The sequence below is a fragment of the Vitis vinifera genome, chromosome 8 (assembly GCF_030704535.1).
Source record: "Vitis vinifera cultivar Pinot Noir 40024 chromosome 8, ASM3070453v1".
NCBI lineage: Eukaryota > Viridiplantae > Streptophyta > Magnoliopsida > Vitales > Vitaceae > Vitis > Vitis vinifera.
The window spans coordinates 16,757,566-16,775,688 of NC_081812.1; the positions used below are offsets into that span (position 1 = coordinate 16,757,566).

Below are 18,123 nucleotides of genomic sequence, written 5' to 3' on the forward strand. Positions count from 1 at the left end.
AAACTATCATTCCACTTCATCGCCTAGCGAATTTAATTTAATATCTACTCTCCTTCCTTTCTCTTTCCTTGTTAAGAATATGTTAGGCCTCTTTTACGTTCACACTTCTCAAAATCATCATTTATTCCTTTCATATCTTTAACATTTCAATATTTTTTTAAGGAAATATATTAAAATATGGAGGGGCATTGAATTAGAGCGCAAATAATAAATAATAATGGCACAAGGGGCGGGTAAAATGAGTTGTGAGCAACAATGAGCATAAAGGGCGACAATTGTGGAAGGCCCCGAAACTTCAAAGCTTATTATTCTACTTCGGGTAGAGAGCCACCTCCCTAGAGGCTACAGCTAAATAGCAACCCAATCCCGAGAATCGCTGACGCAACAGGTAGGGCACGGTGGGACCCATGACTCTCATTGAGATTCGCGATAAAGAAACTGAGTCTCGGTGTGGGGCCATCGGCCACCTGATGTGATAGAGGGATACCTGCCCCGCCTTCTCTTGCGCTCTCTCTCTCTCTCTCTCTTGAGTGAAGTAGTGCAGTGTAACAGTCACTGTTACGAAACCCTTCCCTTTGTTTCTTGTCAGTAATTGCTGTTGCTCTGGCGGAAAACGTATCATGATTTTCGTGCGTTATTGACTTCATCAGTTCGTTACTTTTCTTTTAATCTAAGCAACGTTCGTTGCGGAGATTGTTACCGAGTTGCGATTCTGCGGTAAGTGACGGAGTGGATCTTGTTTTCGATTTCTTTGATCCTGCATTTTCTTGTTTTGTTATTCCGGTATGTTATTTGATGTTAGAGAAATTTTTAGACCAATTCTTGGCTCTGTTTGGCTGATGAGAAAACAGAATGAGCGAGAAGGGATGGAAAACTGATATTTGGTTGTTCTATTGCCAAGAAATTGAAAATGTAAGTTATAAATGCCTTTTGTTTTGTTCTTTTGCTGTTTTTTTTCTTCTGTTCTCTTGGCAACCGACCACAGGCTCGATGTTGTATCTATTTGATGTTTTGGTTCTGCCTTTGTTTGGATCTGTAAGTTTATGGTTGGATTCGAGTCATATTACTGATTTTGCATGAACTGTGAGTATTTTGTGGAATTTGCTTGAATTTAGTGAATGAAGAGGTAGATATTTGCAGTTTCTTTGATTTTTATCGGAATCTTCCCTTAAGCTCTGATAAGAATGGCCTAGGAATTTTATCCTACTTTAAAAACCTTTCCATTGGTTTTCATGGACAAATCAAACTCTTTTTTAATTTTGCATCTGGCTTCCAGGTGGATGCACCTCTGCAGTCATGACCAATGCAACTGCCTCCACGTCCACGCTGGACAATTTGCTCTCAGTCCAAAATACTAAATCAATATAAACGCTCCCCATTTCAAGTTCTAGGATTCAGAAGAAATGGGCACACTCAGTCTCTTAAATTTCTAATTTGCTTCACAGTTTGTGAGGCTTTTGGGAGTGTGTAATCTTGGCCAAGATGTTATCGGCCTATGGCTTAATAAACTACTTGGTAACCCACTTGGATCTGCCACTGCCAGTTATGAGGAAATGGTACGACTGCAAGATTGCTATTCAAATAATGGGAACAAATCAAGTTTTCTTTATATTATTATGCCCTGGACAAAGAAGCAATTGATGCCATGGAAAAGCCCTCATGAATAGTGTTCAAGCATAAAAGGATTGCTTCATAATATCTTTCTCTATGATAGGAGAGTATTAGAAGTACAAGTTGGCTGGTTAAGTGTCTAACTAATCTGTTCTCTTTATGATGTTCAAAGCTGAGATTACTTTTTTCTGATAGAAAAAAGAACTTAGGATGTTAAAAATTATGAAATATTAGGCAAACTTCATAGGAACTTTGCTGAATCTCAACATGTAACTTTTTGAAATAGTGTTCTAGAGCATTTACTCTCTAAAATTGAAGCTGGTTCAAGATTTATGTGGGTTTTCTTTTGCCATGTTCTTTGAAATTTTGTATAATAACAAACCTCACAATGATGTAGCCTTAGTGGTCATACTTAATTTGGCTTTCAGCATTATTATAGTAGAACTTCAGATCTCATCTGAATCCATACTTTCTCTCCTCTTCTCATGCATTGTCAGTTGGGTATAAAATGTTTTATGTAAAACCCAAATAACATGAATTTTTAAGGATGTGTGTCGATTCCCAAATTGAGTTGAGCCCTTTCTGAGTTGAAAACTGAAAGGAACTTTCATATGATCAAATTCCTTATTTTATCATATTGCATATAAACTAGGAAAAATTCATTATATTTCTTATACACTTAGATAACATGTAAACCAGGAAAACTTTGGCTGTTGCTCATGTTGTCAATGCTTATATGGAACAGAAGCAATCATTATCTCTCCAATTGCATTTTTTTGCTGCTTTCTAAATGAGTGAGTTTTTAGGAATTCAGTGATGCCTAGGCAAAATTGTATTCCTTTCCTCCCCCCCCACCCACAAGGTTAAGTATTATTTATATTTCTTACTAATAAAATCTAGTGTTCGTCTTGCCTGCATATTGACCATCATGATGTGATTTCCATGCTTATAAATACTTAACCTTGTGGCTACAGATTAATAACAGCCATTTGTTCTGATACTTACACTCAGCATAATAAGGACCCTCATCTTTGTGACTGTATCAGGATGTAATGCTGCAAAAGAAAGGGAACCTCACTTGCACCACACTCTGGCAGCTAAAAATATGCTTGTGAAGTGTGATGATGTTTAATAGCCTGCCATCAGACACAATTTGTTGAGGAGTATTTGGAATCTTTTGGGGATTATGGGATACAGTTTAGAGCTGAAAAGTAGTTCAAGGCAGCATCAAACCTCAAAAATAGTGAAGGAGAAGTTCCAATCACCCCAAGCAAATCAAAGTCTAAAGTTTCAAGACAAGTTTAAAGTAGAAAATTCTATTGGTGATCTGCATACAATAGTACGACAGAATGTAAATGAAGGATCTTTGTTCCAACGGAAATTTTCTGCTGGTCACCAAAAGCAGCACACCAGTAGGAAGGCAACTAAAGATGATGAGCTTGTCAAGCACATGTCAAATTTGCCAGGTTATCTCCAGCGCATTGAAAAAGGAGAAAACCTTCAAGAAAAGGCTTTGAATTTTGGAGTTCTTGATTGGGAGAGCTTAGAAAAATGGAAGCATAACCAGAAGCATGTGCCAGAAAGAGGCAGCACAAATGCATCATCCACCGGTTGTAATTCATCATTGGTTTCGTCAATTGGATCATCTACCTTGTCTAGTAGAGATCAGAATGGGACTCGCATTCGTCACAGTAAGCAACACTTGTCACCTTGTTCTAATATTAGTTCATCTCATAAGGGAGATCTTTCTCAAGGTGCCAAACTAGCCCGAGGGAAGGTTACATGCCTTAAAGATTTTGAAACTTCACCAAATAGCAACTTGGGTAGGCAGCGAAAACTCCACTATACAGACAAGCCTTTTAGCAGAAGTTATTCGGAGACATTGCGCAAGAAAAAGGATGTAGATCAAAAGATGTCAGAAATGGGGACTTCATCGTCAAACCTGAGAAAGCATGGGGTTTCATTGAGTTCAAAGAAACAGATGAGTAGTTCAGAAGCTGAAATTGAGAAGAGAGTTGAAGTGTCAGAAGAATCAGATTCTGATCTTGCTCGCAAACATTGCTCAGACAAGCATAAGAACATTGTTCTCCTTTTACCCACTAATCTCCCTCAAAACAGTTCTTCAGAGGCATTTCAGCTCCCAGAAGGCAGAAAATTATTTGATGAAAAATCAACAGTAAATTTTCCAAAACGCATTTCAGGTGACTTTTCTCCTGAGAAGATTCACTCAGTGGGACTCCCTTCTGAAATTCCACACTCTTGTCCACTGCCCTGTAGAGAGGAGTTGTACACCAAGTCAGATATGAAACCACAATCCATGAACATCACTCAGGGAATGGAGCTTCCATCTAATGCATGTCACATGTCTCCATGTTCAAGAGAGAAACCAACCATGCAATCTGAAGGCAGGTCAGAAACAAAACCTATGAATTCAGCTGTAATCGAGATGTCCAAAAAACAGGACCTGGAAACTGCCAAAGGAAGAAATCCGTCACCTAATCGCCGGTTTACCCTTGGCCTAGCTAGGATGAGCAGAAGCTTCAGTTTTAAGGAGGGCTCTGCTCTTCCACAATTGAGCTCTACATATGTTACAGTCAGGTCTGGTCCGGCAAAATCTGAATCTTCTGCTTGTTCAGTTAACTCAAGCAGAGAAAAGGCAAATGCTAATAGCAGAGCCAGGTCGAGCCCTTTAAGAAGGTTACTGGACCCGCTACTGAGACCCAAGGCAGCAAACCTACTCCAATCTGCTGAGACTGTCCAGGCATTGGAAGGAAGCTTATGTAGACCTTTAGACTTCTGTGAATCTCTTCATAATGAGAAGCATGAGGCATCAACAATCCAAGCCGTTTTGCAACTTACAATGAAGAATGGACTCCCTTTGTTTAAATTTGTGGTCAACAACAAAAGCACAATTCTTGCTGCCACTGTGAAAGAACTAACTGCATCTGGGAAGGATGATTCGAGCTGGATTTACACATTTTACTCTGTTCATAAAATTAAAAAGAAGAGTGGAAGCTGGATGAGTCAAGGTAGCAAAGGGAACAGTTCTAGTTATGTCTATAATGTGGTGGGTCAGATGAATGTTTCCAGCTCTCATTTCACAGAGTCTGAACAGAACCTCAAGAACCAATACACAGTGAAAGAGTCTGTCTTGGTTGGTGTTGACCTAAGACAAGGAAAAGAGGAAACACCGGAGTTTATGCCAAACAGGGAGCTTGCAGCCATTGTCATCAAAATTCCAATTGAGAACTTGAACCATGGAGGGGATAGCAATAAAAATAAAGATCTAATGGGGAAAGGATTCAAAGAATGTTTGCCTGAAGATAGATGCTCTTGTAAATTAGGAGAAAATGGGGATCCTTGTAGCACCACTGTCATACTTCCAAGTGGTGTGCATGGGTTGCCCAGTAGAGGAGCACCTTCACCTTTGATTGATCGATGGAAGTCTTCTGGATCATGTGATTGCGGAGGTTGGGATATTGGTTGCAAACTTCAAATTCTCACCAGCCAAGATCACTGTTGTTGGACTTCAAGATTGCCCAACCATTGCAATGCCACAAATCGTTTTGATCTTTTTGTTCAGGTACTGCTAATGAGTTTCATCTGAGCACCACCTGCTTCTCTCTATAATTTTTTGTTGATTTGCTAATTTGCTTCTTAGTTCCTTATTTTCTGTTTAGGGAGGAGGGTATCAAGAAAAGAAGCTCATCTTCAGCATGGTGCCATTCAAGGAGGGAATTTACTCGGTTGAATTCAATGCAACAATCTCTCTGATACAGGCATTCTCCATTTGCGCAGCAGTTACAAGCCAACAAAAATCACCTGTTCTCTCAGAAGCCATTATGTCAGAAGCAGGACTTTCGGAGGAACCCATTCCAGATGGATGTGATGGAGTAAAGACTCCCACTCTCCTCAAAGGGGATGCTGGTTCAAAGTTTGTCCCATATCCTCCCCTCTCTCCTGTTGGAAGAGTCTAGTCCCATGGTTGCAAACAGCAATTGGAGGAAGACAACATTTGTGCCCGTTTAAGACCCTTTAAGCATAGTGGCAGACAACATTTGTGCCCGTTTTAGTTTTGTAACTTCTGTAGTATCAGCGGTAAGACAATCCATGTATGTACCAAATAAAGGCAATACAACATATAACATCAGCATTTTGAAAGCGTGTCAACAACATGCCTGGGAGAGTAACTACTAACGACTGCCATGCTTATGCAGAGGGAAACACAGGGTGCTTCCGTAGACTTATTCTCTTTGTCTCTTCAGCACACTACTTCTGAATAGACGCGACCATTTTGGCTTGCTGAGAAGATGGAGAATCAAAACCAAGGAAATTAAGTTAGTACTTAGTGGTTTGCCTCGAATTGAAGTATATAGCCAAAATATTGTTATGTCCTTGTTGATAACTGATTGTGTCCCAGAATTGTATTCTTATTGTCAACTAACCTCTTAAGTCCTTGATAACCTCTAAGCGCAAGGACTTTAAATTTATAGCACCTAATTCAGATGGTCAAACCTTGAGAAATTGGTTCAAGAAGGAGATGGAATGGAAGTGTTTTGTATTTTTTATATTGAATTTTGAAGATAAGAGAATTGAAAAATCAAGAAATTAAATAAATAGAAAATGGTTAAAGTTCGAGTTTACTTTAAGCATTTTTCCCTCATGATCCTAATCTTAGATAGACGCCATATCATAGAGCTTTTGCTCTCTTTGCCAATATCTTCTTTAAGACACTAAAAATTAATTTGAGCTAAGCTTCATATTTATGAAGTTTGTGACCCCATGTCTATGACTGACTCCACTAGAAGAGTTCTAACCCCTCTCAATTAATCCCATGACATAAGATTGATCAAAGTCTTGTGAAGACTCTACACCATGATCATTACTACACTAACTACCATCTACTTAGGTTATTTTCAAACAATGATGACACATGGGGACAGAGATAAAGGTTTTAGCCCTTACACCAACAGTCCAACTTACGTTCAGTAATCTTTTCTAAATTGAATGGGAGCCTAAACTAACCCTCTCCTTAAACCAATCAAATCACAAACGCATGGTACCAAGACAAAAGAATAAAAGTGAAAATTAAAATTGGAATTAAAAATATAAATAAAAATGTAAAATTACAACTACACTTTGTTGAAAAATAGTTCTTCCCTTTTATTTCTCACATTCTCTTACTCCTACATTGTTCTACTCCATGCTTCTCCCTCCCTCTACTTCATTCATAGTTAGCTATTTATGGAAGGTGGAGTAATGTTAAGGAGTTGTCATCTGGGAAGCAAATGGAATTACTCTTCCTTGAATAGTTTGCACTATGCGATGACTTTCTATCATTGTCAGGTGTCATGCATGCTATGGTAGCTAGGGCTATGATGACAACTTTGAATCATCTCCCAAGGCACTAGCAATGTCCTTAGCGAAGCTTGCTTGAAGGAGCATGAGAAGATAAGTGATGAGAATGAGAAAAAGTGAGTGAAGCTTTACGTTTTGTGGCTCAAATCACTAGTAAAAGGATAGAGAGAGGGGTTTAAGAATGCCACAAGGCATTTTGAGATTAAAAAAAAAAAAAAACAAAGAACAAAGTATGGAAAGAGCTTAAAAGTGCAAAAAGGATTGTTTAACTATTAGGTTTTAGCCTAGCGAACCATTAACTTTTTTCACATTTTTATTTTTGTGGTTTTTGAAATGGAATCAATAGGGCATTGACTTATCTTGCTCCTAAGGTTTTCCTTGCAAAACTTGTATAAACTAGTCAAGACACCTTATATTTAAAAAATATGATACATTGCATGTAACACCATTGTAGGGACCACCCCCAAACACCCACATGGCAACCCCGCACGGCACCCCTCCATGGGACACGTGGCACACCAACTCTCTATCCGGATTCCCTCAGGGGGGTATATGGCACTCTCAACCCACTATTCGGACGATCCTCTCTTTGGTCCGAATATGTTGTCCGGACTCGGCGCTAACAACTTAACCAAAAGCCTTGGTCGTGAAACGCGGGCCACCCTGGTCTACACTGCCAAAAGCACTTTCGACAGGATCGTACTGAGTCATTTCAGACAACCTGTCATAGCCCGCATTCTGCCGCCTGCAGAGCAAAAGGACAGGAATGAAGGCAAGTCATTCCCCCCCACGATTTCTGACAGCCGCCTACAGGGCAATGATGGCTCTACTACTACCTCAGCGCCATCATGACAAGTCAAAAAGTCTTCCCACCATTAAAGGGGGATAGAGCTTCTGACACTATAAAAGAGCTCTCATGCGAGGAGAGAAGGTAAGTTTTCTTACTCAGTAAAAATGGAAGATTGATTATCAGAGAGAAGGCTAACAAAACCATCGGAGGGTGCGTCCAGACAGGTTGTCTGAGAACAAATGACCTAGAAGGCCTAAAATAGCCAAAACCCCAAGCCTAACCCCTAACTCTACCCCAAATGCGGTTTAGTCATCCGCAAAGGCAACAAGGGGGCAACAGAAGCCACAATTGGCCCAAAGCAAAAGCAAAACCCCCTGAAAAACCCTAAACATTACCTCTGACCCCCAATCGCAAACAAAATACCCAACAAGCTAGCAAAAATCGAAGAAACAGGAAGCTTAAGATGAGGAGATAGAAATACAGAACATACCTAGCACAAGCTTGCAATTAGAACAAAGGTCGCGATATAGTCGCCCTTGTGATAGGAATGCCGCTAACAGAAGCCCTAGAAAGTGACCCTCAGTCACAAGTGAAGATGAACAGAGAGGCAAAGGGAAAATACAGATGAGAAAAAAAAAAACGCAAAAGGAAAAATGCAATCGCGGGGGCTGGATTCCCTATTTAAGGGATGCGACTCCTCGGTACTCCAAACAACCAGGCGCCCAACCGCGCCACTATCGAAACGACATGCCGCCTGGAAATCCCCCCAAGAACGGCGACTCACCATAAATACCCCCATTCCGTAGCACCACGTGGCACATAAACCCCAAAAAGAAATGAAGGGGCTAAAGGCATCATTTTTAACCCGCCTTTTCTGCCCGGGCAAAATAGCCAGGTTAAAAGGGGGGCATTGTAGGGACCACCCCCAAACACCCACGTGACAACCCCGCATGGCACCCCTCCATGGGACATGTGGCACACCAACTCTCTATCTGGATTCCCTTAGGGAGGCATACGGCACTCTCAAACCCACTATCCGGATGATCCCCTCTCTGGTCCGGATATGTTGTCCGGACCCAGCGCTAGCAACTTAACCAAAAGCCTTGGTCATGAAACGCTGGCCACCCTGGTCTACACTGCTAGAAGCACTTTCGACAGGACCATACTGAGTCACTTTAGACAACCTATCACAGCCCGCATTCAACCGCCTGCAGAGCGAAAAGACAGGAATGATAATAAGTCATTCCCCCCCACGATTTCTGACAACCGCCTGCAGGGCAATGATGGCTTTGCTACTACCTCAACGTCATCATGACAAGCCAAAAAGTCTTCCCACCATTAAAGAGGACAGAACTTCTGACACTATAAAAGAGCCCTCATGCGAGGAAAGAAGGTAAGTTTTCTTACTCAGTAAAAAGGGAAGATTGATTATTAGAGAGAAGGCTAACAAAACCATCGGAAAGTGTGTCCGGACAACCTATTCGAACATCTTTTGCAGGTTGATTGAGGCAGGAATCATCTTCAGTTGAAAGGGAGCGTCCATCTAGCTACCGCGAGGACCTCGGTGATGCGAGGCTTCAACAACCATGAGTTATCTAAATTTTAACTATAATAATAATGAGCAATTTTGCACTAACCAATAACCATATCCTAATGTAGTCTTTGGGATTTCAAAATGGTTTTCTAATCAAAAGATAATATTTGTAGTAGTAGGAAAATTAAATGGGGAGATTAAATTGATCCCTAGAGGTTTATATGGGAGAGGCAAAATTATACTACGCATTTTAATTCCTAGTTGAGGCCCAACTTCTGACTGATCGCTCCATCATATTTATTTGTTAGTATTGAGTACTTTGGATTGAATTTTTTTTAATAAATATGAATTAACAGTAGTCAAGCTTAAGGTTTGGAGCAATATGACGACTGCATTAATCACCATCAACTCCATTACTTCAAAAGGAGAGCTGAAAACCAATCCATGTGTCAAAAAAAGATTAATAATCCTTCGTACTCCTCTATGATCCCACCATCCATTTTAGCAAGGAGAACTTTTAAGATTAGATTAATAGGGTGTGTGATAAATCAATGCAATAACTTAATATAATTTAATAAATTAACGTAGATTAAACATATTTGACAAAAAAACTTAATATTATAACTTAAAATTATTTTTAAATTTAAATATTAAGTCAAAATAATTCATTTACTCCTGATCTTCAATTATTTTTGTTTTATTTATCCATATTAGTACTCGAGTTTATTTTAAAACTATAATTTCACATTCATTACTCTTTTTATTATAATAAATATTTTATGAATTTATAATACTTTAAATATGAATGTTTTATAAATAAATTTATTGTTTAAAATTAATAAAATAAATATAAATTAAGATAAATATTAGTTAAAATCAAAGAGGGCAAATGTGTAAATTTGATAATTTAATTTAACTTTACCAAATAACCATAATATTTAAAATAAGAAAATAAATACTAATATTAAATTAAAAACTTAAAAATAATTTAACTTAAGTTATCAAATAATAAGGCTAACCACACAGTCGACCATAAGTGATATCCCTTATGACCATAAGTGATATCCCTTGATTGGCAAAAATCTTTTCATAATTTCCGAGAACCACAAAAGAATTGCAAGCAATTATAAAAAATAAAATAAAATAAAATTCGTGATGATGGTTTAAGAGAAAAGGGGGTGTCGTTCACTAACAAAAAATTTCGGATGAACGAAATTAACTCTCTGCATCTAGAATACAAAGTGAAGTACAACAGTGAAAATGCAATTAAGTGATGGTCATTCTTCCCCTTGCATGTAATAATATCAACACGTTGACTTTTCATGTGTTGGTAACTTGGTATGTAGCTTCACAAATCGACGTGTGAAGCGTGGTGAATACAAATAAACCATTGACCATCAATCCTCTCAAACACATTTATGGCAAATTGTTTTCCCCAACTCCTACCCTTCGTCTTTACCAATTCCACACAGGTAACATATCCCATATCCCCTCTAACATGAACTTGGATGTCTTTTAGCTCAATCTGCAAGGGAAATTCATAGTCTGCCCACACAATTTCCCAGCTTCCCATAACAAGATCATAACCAGATATCCCCGTCAAACCAGGGTGCACAACACACACATTCTCCCCCTTTGCCCAGAGAGCTTGCATTGCAGCCAGGTCCCCTTTCCTGAATGAGTTGTAAAACCGTGCATTTGCTGCTAATACAGAAGCTTTGCTATCCTCATGGAGAAGTCGGAGGCTATCCCTGATTTTGGCTGCTTGAGCATAGTTCTCCTCCTCAATAGCAATTTGTAGGTCACGCATTAAGCTCTGCTCATCCAATAAGATGCTTTCACCACTCAAAGTTCCCTCAGAGTCTTCACTTTTTACTTGACACGGTCTTACTGAAAATAAATTGGAAGTTTGACCAAGCAATGCTGCAGAATGAATACGGAATTAGATTTGCTTGCAATTGAAATCTCAGAATTGATGACTGAAGTCATTTTAACAAAATAAGGCATGTGCATAATCACTTTCTTGTTCGATTTTTTCCCTCAGCTAAATCATTTTGGTACATTTTAGTTTATGAGTTCAATTATTATTATTAATTATCTATCAGATATGACTTTGATTATTATTATCATTATGATCATACATGATTTTGATACTGTTACATAATCTCAATTCTTTGCTTCTACATGGAAACTAAGTTTTTTTTTTATAGGTAAATAAGAATATATTAAGTGCCCCAATAAAAGGGGGGTTCTCCCCTAGGATGCAAGAAGTATGCACAAGGTCTGAAAGCCTAGAAGACACAAAGAAAATCTGCATCAACATTCTCAGTACTTAGAGCACAGCTACTCAATGAAGTTTAGCAGGGACAGAAAACTAGCTTGGGAGTTGTACCACTTCAAAATCACTTCCTTCTAAGTTGAAAAAGGATCAGTGATTATTCATTTGACCTTTTATATCCAGTTTAATTGCTCGATAATAATGATCATGATATGCCTATAGGTAGTTTTTTTTTTTTTGATAGGTGCCTATAGGTAGTTAAGTATAGTTAAGCATAATGATCTTGCAAACTACATTAAAGTGCTAACAAAACCAATATATATATTTTCTCCACTGTGAAATCCAATGTCAAAAAGAATATTAATTTTCAAATGCTAGGGATTTGTATCTAAGATCCTGAGTTCACAAGAACATTGGATTTCAGGAATAACCCACATCAAAATGACAAGAATTCAAAACTTTGTTGATTCCCATTATTTCACAAATCCTCATAAAAGGCACCAAAAAAAGGGAAAGAAAAAAAAAATTAAAGATGTAAGAGAAAGAATTTAAGATTGCCACCAGCATATGCTTAGGCTGTTTAGCCAACTCCACAACCTTCCCATTTCCTACCTTGCACTTGATGACCTATATAGATGAAAGTAGCCACTGTTATGCAGACCTTTCCAAGATGACCTAAATTAATTTTCATTTCATAACCCTTGAAGACTTGTAGACAGCTCTTAGCAAGTTGGAAAGACATCGGGTAGAAACCTGAATCCTTCAGTGTGTTTGTCACAATAACTGAACCATCTTCTACATGGATGCTCTAGATACTAAGGTTGATACCTTGGATGACGAAAGTTGCAAGTAGTACTCTAACTTTAGCCAGAATTTTTGTTTGAGATATTTGCATTCCCTCTTAAGTTGTAGTGGTACATAGTTTTGGAACAAAAAGGTTAGTCAGGTCCTGTGTCTGGGCATCCTGTTAGCAGAGCAGCTGTATCTCCATAGAAGTTTCTCCCTTTCTTTTCCTTTAGTTTTATTTGAAGTTCTGAAGCAATCGAAAATAAGCCTATTTTTCACTTGAAATTCTCCAGGACTCTGTCATACACCAACTTTAACATGGAATATTAGCATAAAAAAATGATCCGGTTGCCTAGACCCATCATCGTTAATTGACACCATAATAACAAATGAGAAATAGAAGACTAGTAATTCTTGAACAGAAGAACAACAAGAACATGTGAACCAATGAAATTTTCCACTGAAGCAACATGCAATAGCTGAAGAAAAACTTACTGTACCATACTCAAAATATTAGAGAGAATGGGAAAGCAAAGAAAACATACTGGCTGTTCCAATCTGCCAACGAACAGGAGGACTGCTGAGCACACTGTGGACTCGGGTTCCGGTTCCAAAAGTACTCGCAAGAACTGAATTGTATGATTTCATGGAAGGTGAAAAAACGTGAGGAAGCATCCGAAAAGTACTATTGCATGGACATGGCAAATTATTCAGCTCCCTGATATCAACAACAATTCCCTGGAAAATCGGGCTGAGTTGATTAATTTCTCAAACATTCCACTCAATCATCAACCATGTACAGTTCTGTAGCATAATCAATACTGATTTTACATAATTCATATACTTCGAACTTCAATTACTCTTTTTTCACGACATTCCATGGTTGAAAAAAGTTTTCTTTTAAAGCAAACAAAAGCAAATGAGTCTTAATTAAATTAAATACACAAAATTGAATAAACCAGTGGCTAAGAATGTTCCAGAAGTACCAATGGAGTTTGGGAGGAGAAAAGTAATAAGTACGAGTAGAAATGGAACTCACATTATGGCAGAAGCTAGAGTGGCCAAACTGGGGCTTCAATGAGAGTAAGGAGACAATTGGTAACGCCATGGTTAACCTCAAGATTTGCAAACCATGGATTGAAAAGCCCTAGATGAATGGAGAAATGAAACCAGATTGAAGATGACAATGGCTGCGAAACCCTGAGCTTGAATGAAGCATTAGGGTTAGGGTTTCACCGGTCAAATATTGGGGTTCCGTTCAAACGTCACAATTAGATAAACGGATCAGACAGCGAGTCAAGGGCATTTGAGGAAGAAAATAACGCTGAGATGGACATGATGTGTGTTGGGCCGAAGGAGCCGACATGGAGGCCTTTGGTCTGGGCCTTAAGCCTTAGGCCTCCACGAAACTTGGGGTAAGTTGTCAAAGCATTCGAGGAAGAAAATAGCGTTGAGATGGACATGATGTGTGTTGGGCCGCAGGAGCCGACATGGAGGCCTTTGGTCTAGGCCTTAAGCCTTGGGCCTCCACTAAACTTGGGGTAACTGGTCAAACTTGGAGTGTCTCCCAAACTTTATGGACAAGGGATCGAAATGGGAATCAAAAGGAAGGAGAATCAAAATTAGAAATTTTATTAAAGTATTCATAAAAATATCATAATATGAAATAAGAATAAAAGTGGCATACCACCTTGTACAAATAGAAATTAAATTTTAATATCAATATTATTTTTTTAAATAATCCCCATTTCAATGTTATATTATAAGATAGTTATGTCTTCATTTTTAAAAAATTAAGTGAAATTTAGAATTAATTATACAAATGGACATATATATATATATATATATATATATATATATATATATATATATATATATATATATATATAAATTAATATCAAAATCAATTTAAAATTATTTAGATTAATTAATTAAGAATAATTATTAACAAAATCTTTTTAATATTTTTACCAATAATTTCATAAATCACTAGTAATACATGAGCATATTTAGAATCTGTTTGACAATAATTTTAGAAAGTATTTTTAAATTTTTTTATGCTTAAATTTTTTTATCATTTAAATGTTAGATAGACTAAAAACATTTTTAAAAATTACTACCAAACACAACTTTAGAATGGGTTTGATAGTGATTCTATGAAGTGTTTCTAACCTTTTTGATATTTGAAAGGTAAAAAATTTTTAATATTAAAAAAAATAGAAACACTTCCTAAAATCACTATCAAACGCACTCTAAGAATGTGTTTTAAAATAATTTTAAAAAATGTTTCTAATGTTTCTAATATTTCTAACACTTGAATAATAAAAATTTTCAAATATTTAGAAATATTAAAAGTGTTTTCTAGAATCACTACCAAACTGGTTCTAAAAATGTGTTTGACAGTGATTCTATGAAACAGTTTTAGCATTTTTAACACTTGAATAATATTTTTAAAATCGAATCGATCATTAAACTGAAAAAGTTACTGGTTCACGGTTCACTGGTCGAACCGGCGGTCAAATCACGGTTGAACCAGTGACATCATAAATAAAAAAATATATAATTTTATAAATTATTAAAATTTAAAATAATTATAAAAATAATAATTTATATATTATTCAAAAGATTAAAATTGTATTTGAAAATCAGAAAATTAGTTTCAAATTATAAATAAATCAAAATTATAATATAAAAAACAACACATTAAATATAAAACATAAAAAATTTCACCTTCCAACTACTGCCACTGCCCGAAGTGGGGCTTACATGGGGAGAATTTACGGTGGGTTGGGAGAGGAGAGGTGGGGGGTGTTTTTGACAATTGGGGAAGGGTGGGGAGGGGGGTGGGTTTTACACAGAGGGGGATGGGCAAGGAAGCCTTACACAAGGGGTGGTCACGACAAGAGGAGGGGGATTAACAACTGTCGCCCGCGGGAAGGAGCTTCCAACCTGTACCATCATGGGGAGCTGGTGTCCCAGCAAGAGAGGCTCACAGTTGGTGTGGAGGAGCGAGGGGTGGGGGGACGTGACGATGGCTTCACACTGCAAGAGGGGTAGGTTGAAGGTTGAAGATGGGAGAAGCATCAAAATAGCATCGTTTTGACACTGAAAACCATGCACTTGAATGATAAAAAATTTCAAGTATTAAAAATGTCAAAAACACTTCATAAAAACACTACCAAATAATAAGTTTATTTTAATAATAATAATAATAATAATAATAATAATAATGAACCAAATAATTACAATGTGTATTAAATGCATTAATATACATACTATCATATGTAAAACCTCTTTATTTAAAATTTTTATGATTAAATTTTTTATTATCTCAATTAAAAATATTTAAAAATAATTCATTATTTTTGTTAGTTTAAAAGTTATCCTAATTACATTTTGATGATAATATAATAAGTTTAAGTGTACTAATATATTTAAATCAAATGAAGTTTTTGGGTTTCATTGCTAAATGTTAAAGAAAGTTCAAGCATGCTTAGAGTACATCGAAATATCATGTAAAAAATCGATCATTAAGGAATCTATGTAAGATAAATACCTTGGGTACACTTGGGATAAGATATATTTATTTATTTATTTATTTTTATTGCATTTTCAAATGCCCTTCATTCATATATGTCTTAGCTTAAAAGTAACCTTTTGTTTTAAAATTAAATGAATATGCATGTTACTTCAAAAACCTTAGATTTAATTTTTTTTCAAAAATGCATTTATAAAGGTCTTCAAATCAAATGCTAAGTTACTAAAAGAATAATAATTAAAATCCAAGCTTTTTGGTTGATTTTTTTTGTGCTTGGTCAAAGTGATTAAAATGGTCAAAGTGCCCTAATTCGATTAAAATGGTCAAACTTGCATAAAATTCTCTCTTCCAATAGTTGGTGTTTGGTCGACTGAGGTCCAATCAAACTTTAAAAATACCAATGATTACTTGTAAAGCATTAAATGTACCAATAATTATTGAATCGATTGAACCAAAATTCACTTCGTTTGAGGTTTTTTTTATATAGTTTTATGTATTCAAGCTAGTTTTCTAAAAATTGAATAGATCTCTTACATTTACTAACAAAAGAACACTTGTATTAAATTGTTTTTCATCTATTTTCTCTTATTCAAAACTCTTTATTTAAGCATATTGATTCTTTCACTTGCAAATTTTATAAAATTCTTTCTTTGTATTGAGCCATGTTTGTACTAGGATTGAAAATATTAAATCCTCAGTAATTCCAATTTAAGCATTTGAAATATTGGGTTATAAATCTAAATGTATAAAACTAAGATTTGGTTTGAAGTCATGATTAGTAGAACTCTCAATCGGAGAAGAAAATAACAAAAATGGACATAGACAAAATTATCGAACCACTATAAAAATGTTTGTATGTCTCTCTCTCATGTGTGTGTTTAATATGAGAAAATATGTTATTATATTAATTTAAAATAATCACATTAATCCCAATATCATTTTTGTCCCATTTTTATTTAGCAGAAAATGAAATAAGTTTCCTTATAAAACAGCAAGGAAAGTATTCTCATGGGTTCTACACCTTTGATTGATTACATGTTTAAGCAAACATTTAAAATAATTCATTTCCTTTGATTCCGAATCAAGTCAATATACCACAATGCAGCAAAAATATAAAACATTTTGATTGCTTCAATCCAGCCTAGGGTTCAGCTCTTGTCCGACATTGAAGGCCCACTACAAAGTCCTAGTACATCACTCCTTTCACCATGTCTGCTTCTTTTAAAGAGGTAGGCTCATAGCACCTTACATTACATTCCATTTATGCATTCCATACATTTATCCAAGTAAAATGAAAATTATAAGTCCTATTTAGATTCTGTAATTCATCAACATTATTACCGACGTGCTAGAAAACATCCCTCCTATGTATCATGCATGGACCCATAAGTTAAACGTGGCAAGATCAGAGGCCTTCAAGCATGCGCCCCTCAATTTTAGTTTGATAAGATTGATTTCAACTTAATTTTTATGTACCCCCATTGGTCCACTAGAAGCTGAATCCTTTTAGTGCATGATTGTCTAGTTTGAATGAATGAATCGACTCCTAATATTATTAGATATCATGGGCTTTTCGGCGGCAAAATTTTTGTATCGTTGTTTTTTAGAAAATAACTAAAATTTAAACAGATAACCTTTTTAAAATACGATGTATTCAAAGGGCAATCATACCCTAGGCTTGGACACAGGACACTTATAGCTGAATTTTTTGTACCCCACTTTGACTATGGGCCCTACCGACTCTTTTAACTTGGGGCGACTCATTGATTGAAATATTGTGTTTTATATGTACCCCGTCTGAATCTGACATTTTTGTTTGTTTTCTTTTTTATGAAATTATATTTAGATGACACGTCCAATGTATTTTTGTGATAAACAGTATGTCATGAAACATGCATTACCAAAACTATATGATAAATTCTTTGCATATTGAATGTTATCAAAATGAATGAACACCCAATAATTAATTAGTCAATTATGTTTAATTAATGTTATGTTAACCAATGTAAATGTCAATTTTGGACTCATTTATTTGTTCCATTTTTTAATTATTATTATTTTTTTGAATGAAGTGACATAATTTATGAAATTTATTCTTATATTTATGAGATGGTTATCTAAACGTGCAAGAATTGATAATTTGTATTTGATAAAAGAATCATATAGAAAAAGTTATAATGTATGATTATGGAATTGATTTACTAGCATATATCCATTTTTTAAGAACA

At 36.2% G+C, this 18,123-nt stretch overlaps 2 protein-coding genes across 6 annotated transcripts; one reads left to right on the plus strand and one right to left on the minus strand.

Moving 5' to 3' along the window:
* Positions 1–311: 311 nt before the first annotated feature.
* On the plus strand, positions 312–5,764 carry LOC100245981 (uncharacterized). Of its 5 annotated transcripts, XM_010655921.3 has the most exons (5): positions 312–717; positions 852–912; positions 1,277–1,556; positions 2,658–5,194; positions 5,292–5,764. In XM_010655921.3, the coding sequence occupies exons 4-5, from the start codon at positions 2,798–2,800 to the stop codon at positions 5,586–5,588; spliced, it is 2,694 nt and encodes an 897-aa protein (XP_010654223.1). In that variant the 5' UTR covers positions 312–717; positions 852–912; positions 1,277–1,556; positions 2,658–2,797; the 3' UTR covers positions 5,589–5,764. The 5 variants fall into 5 exon arrangements, with proteins under 5 accessions (XP_010654223.1, XP_010654222.1, XP_010654220.1 ...); XM_010655920.3 differs by lacking the exon at positions 1,277–1,556 and having other exon boundaries at positions 815–912; XM_010655918.3 differs by lacking the exon at positions 1,277–1,556.
* Positions 5,765–10,492: 4,728 nt separating this feature from the next.
* On the minus strand, positions 10,493–13,656 carry LOC100244272 (uncharacterized). The gene is made up of 3 exons (XM_002276131.4): positions 13,397–13,656; positions 12,903–13,095; positions 10,493–11,216 (listed from the first exon to the last, which is right to left on the minus strand). The coding sequence occupies exons 1-3, from the start codon at positions 13,463–13,465 to the stop codon at positions 10,642–10,644; spliced, it is 837 nt and encodes a 278-aa protein (XP_002276167.1). The 5' UTR covers positions 13,466–13,656; the 3' UTR covers positions 10,493–10,641.
* Positions 13,657–18,123: the final 4,467 nt, after the last annotated feature.